At 33.8% G+C, this 13,851-nt stretch overlaps 1 protein-coding gene across 1 annotated transcript; it reads right to left on the minus strand.

Moving 5' to 3' along the window:
* Nucleotides 1-8,723: 8,723 nt before the first annotated feature.
* Nucleotides 8,724-10,182, minus strand: LOC117926030 (probable transcription factor At4g00390). Its single transcript, XM_034845121.1, has one exon. The coding sequence runs from the start codon at nucleotides 10,180-10,182 to the stop codon at nucleotides 8,872-8,874; it is 1,311 nt and encodes a 436-aa protein (XP_034701012.1). The 3' UTR covers nucleotides 8,724-8,871.
* Nucleotides 10,183-13,851: the final 3,669 nt, after the last annotated feature.

Raw genomic sequence — 13,851 nt, forward strand, 5'->3', positions numbered from 1 at the left:
CTCTGGATTTTTCGGGTGAATCCTCTTTACTCCATGAACTTCAAAACTTCACATTCTGCCTCCCCCCAATTTCTTGTCCACTATATGGAAATCTATGCCATTTGGTGTCACAACAGTTTGCATAACTAGGCATCCCTTGTTACTTAGACTAACAAAACAAGACCAGACATTTAGTGATTTGATGAATCAGATATAGATCTTAGGGTCATCATTAAACAAAACTAAGTCAAAAACTAATGGCAATAGAACTTCATTGAAAGTTTCTCACTAGCCAATCTGTATAAAGTTCATTTAGAGCTAAAAAAAAAAGTCAAAGGATCAAATGGTTTGAACAAGCATCCATAACTATACACATTAAATGGGAATAGTGTCAGGACATATGCTAAAAGGGAATCAAAACCAGATAAAGCTCAAGAAAATAACCAGGAACTGCTCTTCTTTTCCACCTGAATTCTGGACCAAGAAATAGAAAGAGGCAACATAATTCAATCATGGCTGTTTATCCAAAGCATTAAGATATGACCCTAATTCACCTGACTTAAGCACTAGGACATTATCAGCATGAAATTCAACAATTACAATTTGATTCAACCCTAAGCAACAAAATCAATTGAGGTTCCAAAAAAATAAAAAATAAAAATTGTATCTTCCAAAAATGAGTATTTTCTCTATTATTTGCTAGAGGAAACATTTGATTCGAACTCACTGCAGAGCAAAAATTGCAATGTTCTACTTCAAGCATATGGAGAAGAAAATGCTAAACACAATTAAAGTTGTACATACCGAAACAACTTCAACAAGCACAATTATGTAACATATTCTTCGCCTACAAGCACCATTTGTGAGTGATAATAGAAGTAGAGAGCAAGTTACATAGATACTTCAACAAGCACAATTATGTGACAAATTTCATTGCCTGCATAGCTACCTTGAATTGTCACCAGCAGTTGGCTGAGGATTTGAGGGCTTCAATTTAAATCTAATGAATTATTGTTCTCCAGGTAACCAAAACTGGCACGACCAGGCTGAAAATATTCTCTTGCATGCTCTGACAAAGGGGAATTGAACATTCAATCCTTTCATGCTAATATCAAATAGGATCAAATGTCAACAACTTTAGAAACAATCATTCACCTAGAGAGGTGTGTAAGAAAATTTCAAACTCAAATGGAGCAGCCTATGAACTTATTAGGATAGGAGACATCAAGCAACAAGCATTGATCAATAGATGAACTCAGCAAAACTTCTGAACAAATCAATTTATCAAAATTTTAGAACAAACACCATGAAGAACAGAAATGAGATCAAATTTTTACAGCATGAAATGATTTCATCAACCTGGTAATGCAGACCATCTGTGATACCCGAGCTCAACTTCACCCAACATACCTAAGTCAACATGGCATGACAAAGGCATGGGTGTGGGATCTGTGATAGATATTTTTATTTTGCTTTGGTTATTGACTATTTTGGGTTTTTTTTCTTAAATAGGGATAAAAGAGGGGAAAAAGAGTTATTTTTTACTTCAATCAAAGATATGCTATTTTGTTTCTAATTGATTTTTTTCTTTATTATGTCATATCCAAGAACCATTCAAGATCCTTTTCATCCAAGTCCCCATATGATAAAATTTGAGATGTGAAGGATCATGCATAGACACACACCTACACCGAACACCCATACATGAACCCATGTAACATAGCAGACCATGCATCTCCACAACCAAATAGTTTCCCATTTCAGAAGTGTATCCTATAGTAATAAGATATAATCCTGCCAAAAATTTCATAACCGTATGGATTGAACAAAAAAAATGACAGAGTCTGTAATAGAAAATACATGCAGCTCCTTAAGTAATGACCTATTATGATATATACTCTCACCAAGATTTCCAAAACCAGAAGAAGCGTGGAGTGCTTTTAGAGTACCCTGTGATCATTAAAATGAAAAATTTATAGGACAACAATATACTTTACGATACATATATTAGGCATCTAAGAAAGAACTTGACCATATATAAAATGAAATTAGCTGCAAAACGAACATTTAGAGGGATGGATGGCCGAGCAAGAAAAGACCAAACCAAAAATGATAGCATTCTTCAGCTGGACTCCCAGTCAATCATCAGATGAGTGAAAATCAGCCAAGCTGGTCTGGCAATGTTTAGTGTTAATCAACAATTACAGCAATAAGAAGTGAAACTGCTCGGGTTAGCAACACAACACAACAACAAAAGGCTAACAAGAACCTATGGCAAGGGTATGATAGAAGACATGAGAGCCAATCAGATGATATGGTCGTAGGCAGCAAGTCTACAAAAAGAATTTGCTACCAACCCTAAAAAGGATTTGCTACTTTCATCCTGGCTTTATAATTATTAGTTGGAGCTGAAGGATTAAGTTCTCTTAAGAGTAAGTGGTAAAAGTGAGCAAAAGGCCCTGAGTTAAGCAAGCGTAAGGAATATCTGGCAATAATTACCCAATGATTATTGAGAGCTTTTAGCAATAAACTACAAGCCTATAAAAAGAATATAATAGGTACCAAAAGTGAGCGAAGAGCTCTGAGTTAAGCAAGCCAAAGGAAGACCAGATAATGATTGTCCTACATTTAATAATAAACGACAAGGGCATTGAGTTAGCATGCAAGGGACACCAGCCAATGACTGCCCATTTATTACTCAAGTGATTTTAACAATGAAGAAAAAAAGGAGTAAAGGCTCTCGAGTTAAGCCAGCGCAAGGAACACTAGGAAATGATTTCCCAACAACCATTAACAACATTTAATGATCAAAGACTATGCAAATGGGCTTGAGCTAATCCAGCACAAAGAACATCCAATAATGATTACTCAATGATTTTGAGGGTGTTTAAAGATAAAAGAAAAATCAAAGCAAATGGGCTTGAGCTAAACCAGCATGAGGAGCATTGGACAATGATTGCCAATGATTTTAAGGGCATTTAACAATAAACAACAAGAGCAACTAAAGGGCCTTGAGTTTTCAAACAAGGAACACTAGGCAATATTTGTAGAATGATTATTGAAGATATTTAATGACAAATGATAAAAGCAAGTAAAGGGCCTTGAGTCAGGGAAGATAGGACAATAATCTCCTAATAGTTATTCAGGATATTTAATCAAACCAAAAATCTTAAAGTATATAGCAATCTTTACAAATTAGTTGAAAAAGAGTTCCAACAAAACCCAAGTGCATGAATGTGTCAAGAAAATATGGAGACCAGAAAAGTAAAACAGCTAAATGAAAAAAATCCAATGCAGTCCATTCCAAGCTGTCAATGAACTTCAGACACAGTCTGCTGTTCAGCCTAACATCAACCAACCAACCGAAGAAGGATTTGGTGTAGTCAATCTCAACTTCCATTCCAAAATTTCGTTCCCCTCAAATTTTCTTTTCTTGCACTCCTTCCCATTCCACTAAGGTCAACATAAAAGGTGCATTTTTCAACACTTTGTTTTTCCTTCTATCTGTAATTTTCCATGTCAAATAGCCATGGCCTGCTTCACACTACTCAGTAGCATCAAAACTACTGCAAAGATGGTGAATACCACATTCAATTTCCCAACCCACCATAAGGACATGAGAATGTGATCAGCCCTCTGCCAGCCGTCTTACACATACAGCACCAATTTGGATTAGCCCTCCCCTAAAAGTCTTATTTCATCTTTCTTGCACAAAGACAAACTGCTCTCATCACCATCTTAATGGGAAAATTAGTTTTTACTAAGGATTTTTGTGTGGCATCCCTAAAGATATTGCACAAATGGGATTAGACACAGTTTTAAAAGAACTTACTTAAAATGCACCAATTAAAGAACAAATTAATGAAATCTACACTAGGACACCTTTATTACATTCTCGCTCCATTAAGTAACAACTTAAATAGATTTTAAATCTTACAAATACTTGAATTAAGTAACATAGACAATTCAAAATGTATGAAGTTCCCACATTGGAGACAACACGACAGGGGCATTAGTATAGAATAAATTCCAGAAACATGTAGTTACCTACACTGCATGCTGAAAACATCTGGTGTTGAATATGCTGTTAGGTGCACATCATGCATGTTTGACAAAGAAAGAGATGAGTAGTTAGTGTAGGGCACACCAGGCAACAGACACTTCATATTCAATTCACATACCCCTGATCTGAAATTTAAGAATTAAAAATTTCTTCTCAAAAGGATTCAGGCTTTAGATTCAAATAATTTACCTTGAGATGTAACATCAATTGTTAGAATTCAGATTGTACATAAGAGACTAACAGTGGTTCCAAGTTACTACCTGAAGTTAATATGACTAATAAGTTAAGCTTGATTGAGCAAACAAGCAATTAGAGTTAGAGGGAAGAATCACAAGCAAATGGAGCACTACAAACTCCTGTAACACAAAAAAATAATAAAGGACAAATCAAGCAAGTGCAGCACAAAATGCAACATTAAACTTTTTCCCTGCAGCAAATTCAGAGGCATTTGATAGATGAATCATTTTCTGAAACATGATTGCTCAGTCATTGAGAATTTCTTAAAAGTAACTAATCTTAAGTGATAACAGTACAGTTCTGCACCTTCTAGTCAAATTGCAACATTTTATGATCTCCTCCATTAGAAGACCTTCAAGTAATTCAAGCTTTTGGTTTTTGAGATTATCTACCAGGTTCTATGAGACGCTTAATCTATTTATTATGAGAAAAATATTTTTTCTGCAAAATTATGTATATTATTCTCATGATGTGCCAAATACGAAATAAAACGCTTAAAAGAAACCGTACTTCTAATCAAGTAATAGAATAACTTATGGCTTCCTTTAGTGAGAAGATTGAAATAACCATGACTTTTGGTTGAGATAATATCCAGTCATATAATATTTTCTGTCTATTAAATATCTCGTGACTATCTACGTAATCGTCCATAACTTACTCTTTCTGTAGCATTACTTAAATGAATTTCCAATTGAAAACTAACCTATATTGTACTTACTATATATCACAAAGAAAAGCAGAATAAGCTTTTGAGATACCTCAAATTGTCACCAGCCACTGGATAAGGATCGAGGGCTTCAATTTAAATCTAACAGGCTTCTCCACATCAATTCTCTCCAGGTAACCAAAACCAGCTCGACCAAGCAGAATGTAGAATTCTCTTGCATGCTCATTTGTATATCAGATAGAATCAAATTTCAACTTTAGAAACAATCATTCACCAGAGACATGTATGAAAAAAATTTGGATCTCAAAAGGAACAGTCTATTAACTTATCATGATAGGAGATATTAAATAACAAGCCTTGATCAATAGATGAACTTAACAAAATTTTATAAACAAACACCGCAAGAATATAAATGAGATCAAATTTTACAGCATGGAATAACTTCACAACGCAATAATACTACCATGCATGTCCACAGGCAAATAGTATCCATCTCATAAATGTGTCTTGCTAATAATATATAGTCTTGCAAAAATTCCATAACCCTATGGTTTAAACAAAAAGAATGCCATGGTATATAATAGGAAATACATGCAGCTACTTAATTCATGACCTTTAATATATACCCTCACCAAGATCTCCAAAACCAGAAGAAGGGTGTAGAGTAGTTCTTTTAGAGTATGATGTGATCATTGAAATTATAAGACATGGGCAACCATACTTTACAATAAATATAACGGACAGCTAAGAAAGAACTTGACCATAAAATGAGACTTGCCGTAAAAGAACAGTAATAGAGAGGGAAGGTCAGACAAGAAAAGACAGAATCAGAAATGAAAGCATTTTTGAGATAAACCCCCAAACAATCATTAGTGGAGTGAGAACCAACCGAGCTAGTTTATGTTCAAGGTGCAATGAAGACCAATAACTACACCAATAAGGAGTGAGATGGCTCAAGTTACCAGCAGTACCACAGAAGGCCTACAAGAACCTATAAGGCAATGCTATGATAGAAGACATGATAGCCCATTAGAGGATTTGGTCATAGGCAACATGTCTTGAAAAAGAATATCTCTCCAACCCCAAAGGATTTGCAACCTTCATCATGATCTTATAATTATTAGTTTGAGCTGAAGGATTAAGTTCTCTTGCCATATCACTTAAGGTCACAACAACTTTCAAAAGTGAGTAAATGGCCTTGAGTTAAGCCAGTGTAAGGAACATCAGGCGATAAACACAAAGCTGATCATTGAGAACTTTTATATAATAAACAGAAGCCTATGAAAAGAAAAAACAATAATCAATAGAAGCAAGTCAAAAGCTAAGAGTTAAGCCAGCACAAGGAACATCAAACAATGATTGCCTGGCATTTAACATAAACAACAAAAATAAGGGCCTTGAGTCAGTGAACAAGGAACACCAGAAAATGGATTTTAAATTATTAGTTATGGGCATTCAACAATAAATGATAGAAGCTAGTAAAGGCCCTTGAGTTAAGCAGCACTAGGAAAACCATGTGATAATTTCCCAATGATTATTAACAACATTTAACAATAAACGACAAGGTGAGTTAAGCCAACACAAAGAAAATCAGTAAAAAATTATTCAATGATTATTAACGGCACTTAACAGTAAACGACAAGGTGAATATAAGGCTTGAGTCAAGCCAACACAAGGAAAATCAGCCAATAATTGCCAAAGATTATTCATGACATTTAACAATAAACGACAAGGTGAGGAAACGGTTTGAGTCAAGCCAGCACAAGGAAAATCAAGAAAAAACAGCTCAATGGTTATTTACAACAGGGTGAGTAAATGGTGTACAGCCATCACAAGGAAAATCAAATAATAATTGCCCAATGATCATTAACAGCTTTTAACAGTAAACGACAAGGTGAGTAAAAGGCTTGAGTCAAGCCAGCACAAGCAAAATTAAGCAGTAATTGCCCAATGATCATTAACGACTTTAACAGTAAACAACAAGGTGAGTAAATCGCTTGAGTCAAGCAAGCACAAGGAAAATCAGGCAATAATTGCCCAATGATTATTAACGGCATTTAACAGTTAACGACAAGGTGAGGAAACGGTGTTAGTCAAGCCAACACAAGGAAAATTAGGCAATAATTGCCCAATGATCGTTAATGACATTTAATAGTAAACGGTAAGGTGAGTAAAAGGCTTGAAGCCAACACAAGAAAAATCATGCAATAATCATCCAACGATTATTAACGACATTTAACGGTAAACGACAAGGTGAGGAAACAGCTTGAGTCAAGCCCACACAAGAAAAATCAAGCAAAAATAGCCCAATGATCATTAACAACATTTAACGGTAAACGACAAGGTGAGGAAACAGCTAGAGTCGAGCCAACACAAGGAAAATAAGACAATAATTCCCCAATGATTATTAACGACATTTAACGGTAAATGACAAGGTGCGTAAAAGGCTTAAGTCAAGTCAGCACAAGGAAAATAAGGTAATAATTGCCCAATGATTATTAACAACATTTAACAATAAACGACAAGGTGAGCAAACGGATTGAGTTAAGCCAACACGAGGAAAATCAAGCAATAATGATTGCTCAATTAGTAAAATTGAATGCTCCAAGAAGATACACAGAGACTAGGAAAGTAAGAAAACTACAAAAAGCCTCCAATTCTGGCCCCTCCAGAGCTAATGGTTTTTCATCCAAACTTCAACCAACCAAACAGAGAAGGATTTAGGTGTAATCACTTTCAACTTCCATCCCAACAACTCATTTCCCTTAAACATTCTTCTGTTGTACTCCTTCCCACTGCAGTAAGCTAAACATAAGGGTGCAGTTTTCAACACTCTGCTTTTCATTCTGTCTTCAATTTTTACACTACTCAGGAGCACCAAATTTACAGCAAGGATAGTGAATATCAGATTCAATGTTCCTATCCACCACAACTTCAGGATAAATGACCAGCACTCTCCCAGACCTCTTATCCATGTAGACTAACTGTTATCTCAATCTTGAACAGACCGTTGCGATGTCTGTATTAAAGGGTTTAGACGCAGTTTTAAACTAACTAAATCAAATAGTACCATTAGAGCACAAGTTAACCATTCTACATCAAGACGCCATTGTTGTATCCACACTCCGTTTAGTTAAAAATTAAATAAATTTAAATTTAATAAATATTTGTTTAACTACTAAACTAAGTTACATTGATGCATAAAAATGTCTGAATTATCCACATCGAACACGACAAAACATGGATATCATTAAAGAATAAATTAAGGAGGCACTTAATTAAGTACTATGCAAGTTACCAAAAACATCTAGTGTCGAATCCGTTGTTACGTGCACAACATGCATGTGCTACAAAGAAAGCGAAGCGCGAATATCAGTAACACTAGGCAACAGATACTTCATATTAATCTAGGGAAACAGAAGAATAAAAATGGATATTTTTGCCATGTCCCTGCATCATAGGATTTGAAGGCATTAGCCTATAATGCCTAATCCTGGGAAAATAGTTGGAAGTTAATCGTCCTTTTAAGTTCTTCCACACAAACCCTAAGCGCTGGCAATATTGCAACTGCTATACAAGATCAGACTGGATCTTTTTCAGATTACACCAACTCAGAACTGCCTCAAATTGTTGTCTTGATGATAATTGGGATTAGTGAAACAAAGGCACAACCTCAAGATTCAAGGATAGCAAAGAGAAGATAGAGAATTACTGTAAAAGTAACATAATAGGGAAAGGAAAATGTGAAGAGAAGAAAGAATTGACCAAACACAAACAGAATTGTAAAGAAAGTACTTCTATCATATTACTGAACAGAAACATTAAAAACAAAAAACAAAACAAAACCGAAAAAAAAACAAAACAAAAACAAAAAGGGACACAGAAAGAAAGAAAAAAGAAAAGGACCCTATGATTCTGTGGACCTCTACTGACTGTCGGACGTCATTGCTTCGTGCACCACCTTAGCTTGGTCCTTAATCAGCTGTAAGTGGCTGAGATGAAGCTCACATACAGCCCGCCCCAGCTCCTTCCACCTTCCCTCCAGCTCATTCAGTTTCTCCTCCGGGGTCTCTATGAGCTTCTCCATCATAAGTTTCTTTCCCCATTCCGGCAGGGAGGGAAAGCTGTCGATAGAGTCACGAAGGCATGGATAGCGAGCCCAAAAATCCTCGCCACCCTTCTCCTCCTGAGTGTTCTGAGGACCATCTTCCTTTTTAATCACTTCACGTTTCCGTGAAGCAAACCTGTTGCTGGTTCCGAAGGGCCTGCCTCTTCTCTTAGGCCTAATTTTCATCTTCCCATCGCCCCATATTGTCTTAGAAACCTCGTAAGCCCTGCGGTCATGAGGCCTCTTAAAAGATGGGTCCTTCCCATCCTTGCCTCTCATGGCATTCCTCACGAACTTCCTCCGCATCCTTCTGGCTTTGTTCACCAGCTGCATCTGCGTAACCCTGATGTGGATGGAGCCCTTGATGAATTCAAAGAACCCATCCATTTCGTAAAATGGGTCCGTTCCTTTCTGCCGCTCGTACTCCCCGAGCCCCTGCAACAGAGCGATTTCATCCTCCTCGCTCCACAACCTTTGAAACAGCGCCCTCTTCTCCGGCTTAACAGCTCCTTCCCCACTGTCCACCTCCTTCTTCTCCGACCTCTCAGCCCCATCTCCACCATCCACCTTCTTCCTCTTCCTCTTTTTCTCCGCCTCCGACCCACTGGGCCCGGACCTCGCTGGCTTCTTCCCGGAGCGTCTCCTCGCAGTTCCCGCCACCACCTGCTTCTCCCGCTTCAGCACTATCTGACGGACAGTAAATCCGTCAGAATCCGGAGACGATACGCTCCGGACCTCGTCGGAACCCCCATCGGAGTTGGATTCCGACCCGGGTTCAGCTGCTGGCTTCGAGGAAGAAGCCCCAGCTGTGGGAGCCTTCGAGGAAGAAGCCCCAGCTGTGGGAGTCTTCGACGAAGAAGCCCCAGCTTTGGACTTCTTCAGTAAGCCTATCGGCTGCTCATCTTCCGAGTCCTCTACCACAACGACGTCGTCGTCTCCCCTATCAACGTCATTCTCTTCGCTTTCGGCCTCAGAGACGTCGTTGTCACTGTCACTGTCAACGACGTCGTTTTCGCTGTCATCGACGTCGTTTTCTCTGTCAGCGACGTCGTTTTCGGAATCTGACGGTTCTTCATCCGATGATGATACTGGAGGCGGAACCAATAATGGGTTGTACTTCAACACCATTTTCTCCTGCTCTTTTTTTACTCTCAAAAAAATCTAGAGAGAGATTTTCTCTAAATCTAGAGAGAGAAAATAATAATAAAATCTAGAAAGAGAAAGAAATATTTTCTCAAAATCGAGAGAGAGAGAGAGAGACTGCTTACTGTGAAGAAAATGAGGGTTAGAGAGGGGTTTATATAATATTTTATTAGAGACACGTGTGGACACGTGTCTCCTTCCTACTGTTCCAGATCGGATATCTAAATATAGTAAAAACTTTTACGTTATTTCCTATGTAAGCACAAGATGCTACCGTTGATTTGTTACGGACCGTACACGTGTAAATTAATATAACTCTTGCTTTTAAATTCTAAAATTTTAAAATTTTCACTTTTAGAGCCAATTTTTGGTCCCAAAAATGAAAATTAAAAATTAAATTTAAAAAAAAAATTCAATCTTAATTCTTCTTTTTATAAATGAGAACATTAATCCAAAATAATTTAAATGATAACTCCATATATTGTTTTCTAAATGGAATTAGAAGTTGAAAATGAAAATGTAATATTTACAATTTTTAAATTTTTTTTTATTGCTTAAATTTTAAAAAAAAAATTAACGATATATATTTTAATAAAGTGGTACAAGGAAAAAAATGACTTGTTCATTTCTAATGTGTATCTTATTGCCTTAACAAGTACTTGATTAATTTGGTATAAATACAATTTTTAGTACAATATTTTAAAGTATTTTTACTTTTTTTTTTGGCTTAATAAAATGGCATTATAAATTTTTAATACAATTTTTAGTACAAGCAAAGTATTTATACTTTGCTTCAATTAATAATAAAATTCTTGACCTATATTAACTCAAATCAATATGAGATTTTCCTTTTTTGTGTATCCATAAAAATAATTAAAAATATATGTACCATTAATAACATATTTAAAATATTTCAATTATATGGTTTCATTAATTAAAAAGTGTTTCTAGGTCATGAGGAAAGTGGTCCAAACAAGGCCTTATTATTAATTGTACTTTTCCTCAATTAATTATAAAAATCCATCACATTTATTAACTCAATCAATAGAGATTTTTTTTTCCTTTTTTGAATGTCCACCAAAATAAATAAAAATTTGATATCATTAATTATGTTAATATCCTCTTTTTTTTCTTCATTTTGCCCTATATAAATACCATTGAAGTAATAAAAAATTCATATCATTAATGACATTTGTATTTTTCTCATTTATGTTTGTCTTTATAAAATTAATATTTTAACAATGACATTAAAATAATTAAGATTTTTAGGAAGGATATTTTAAGTTACTTCTATCAATCCACCTACCTTTTCTCTTTGTATATTTTACTATTAATGTTGTTGTTGTTTTTTTTTTTTTTTTTTCCTTTTATATCTTTTACTATTAATAATTTTATACATTACAAAAATTAACTACTTTCAACCTTTTTTTTAATGCATGTCCTCTTATCTTAAGAGTCTGTTTTGCAATGATTCTAAAAAACATTTTTAATCTAAAAAATATTTTTGAAAAAAAAAATAGAGAAAGATAAAAAATGTTTTACAAAATTTAGGAAACAAATTTTAAAATATGAAAAATTATAATATTGAAAAATTACTTATAGTATTTTCTGAAAAAACACTTATAGTGCGTTTGATTCTAAAAAACGTTTTTAATTTTTCTAATACTTATAAAGATAAAAATTTTCAAGTACTATAACTGATTTTGCTAAAACCACTTTACGAAAAAATACTTCATTAAAAACACTTTGAGTAAAAATACTATCAAACAACACTTTAAATGACATATCATTTGTTATCCTTTTCTCGATTTTATTTGTGCAACTTTATAATCATTTTTATACTTTTCTCTTAATTAACAACCAAATCCATTGGGATTTTTTTCTCCTTTTGCTAGCCATAAAAAATATTAAAAATTTTAAATCATTTATTATGCGAGTACCTTTTTGGCTTTCATGTTCTTCATTAACTTTTATAAAATTACTATTTTCGATGGTCAACATATTTTTAGTTAACATATTTCAATTATGAAGCTTTTTTAGTCATAAAAAAGTTTCTAATTATAAGGAAATTCAATTTAATAGTAATATCAATAAGATTTATTAATTTAAGATACATTTGATAGAATATAGTGTTTTTAGTAGAATTATTTTCTTTAAAAGTGTGTTTTATCAAGTGTTTATCTACAAAACACTTCAAATGATTTTTTAACATATTTTTCAAGTTTTTAAAAATATTTCATTTTATCCATCACTTAATTTTTCTTCAAAAATAACTAAAAGTATTGTTTATGTTATAAAATATGAGATTCTGTACCACTATGGTAACTTGTGGATGATCATCCATAAATATCTTGTGTAACTCCCCATAAAATGGAAAGACCCCTAATGAAATTCAATTAGAGTTTTCTCATGCATTCTATTATTTTTTTTTTGCTTTCTTCATCTCTTACTTTGTTTTACAATACGTTATCAACACGAATAGTCTCTACAAACGAAATATAAAGATTTTTCTCTATTTAGATAAATAAGAAAAAAAATTTCTTTTTAGAGAAATAGAAAGACGTTCTTTTCTTTAGAGAAGTAGAAAGACGATCTTCCCTTCAGAGAAATAGAAAGACTTTTTTTATCTTTTTTCTCACAAAAAGGTATGTGATAAACTTATATCATTATTTTCTACTTCATTACCCTTTGACTCTCTATTTTCACTTATTTTATTTGAATGCATAAATATGTACAATGCTTATAACCAGAAGTTATGAGATAAATTATAAATTATAGGGTAAATTCATAACCAAAAGTTATGAAAAATATGTGCAATATCTACAACTAGAAGTTATAAAAAATATATGCAATTCCTATATCTAGAAGTTATGAGGAAAATTACAAAATTACAAATATATGACCAGAAGCTATGTATATGATCCTTAATTATTTATTTTAAATTATACGGTATAATTGGAAGTTATATAAAACAATATTATATAGCTAGAAAGTATAAAATAAATAAATAAATGTTCATAACTTGAAGCTATGTATGAATCTATATAATGAAAGTTTATAGCTTGAAGGTATGCACAAATTTATATAAAAAAAAATAGTTCATAGCCTGAAGTTATGTACAAGTTTAAATATTTTCTTGTTCTGACAAAATAATCATGGCATGAAGTTATGAAATATATTAACTTTTAATTTTTTTTAATTTCTTTTAATTATATTGTGTAACTAGAAGTTATACATAAATAGTTCATAGTCTGAAGTTATGTACAAATTTGAATATTTTCTTGTTTTGACAAAATAATCATAACTCAAAGTTATGAAAAATACTGGCTTTTAATTTTTATTTCGTACTCACTTATTTTTCACAACAGGAATTATGGAAAACAATTTGTGGACCCTGTATTTTGCTCGATGCGTTCCTACTCGATGACTTTACTCATTTTATTATTATTTTTTTATTTGGTGAAAATTTGATTTTTTGAAAAAGACTTGAAGTCGCCACTGGATCCGAGGGTCAGGTTATCTATTGGGAAGGTATGGTAAAAAGACCATAGCACCCCTCTAAGTCCCTAAAAATGGGTCTCTACTAAATAAGGTGAAACAAGTATGACAATTGATGAGGAAATAAATGGATACCAATGCAATGATCAAATAATA

Source organism: Vitis riparia, chromosome 12 (genome assembly GCF_004353265.1).
Source record: "Vitis riparia cultivar Riparia Gloire de Montpellier isolate 1030 chromosome 12, EGFV_Vit.rip_1.0, whole genome shotgun sequence".
In the NCBI taxonomy this organism is placed as follows: Eukaryota; Viridiplantae; Streptophyta; class Magnoliopsida; order Vitales; family Vitaceae; genus Vitis; species Vitis riparia.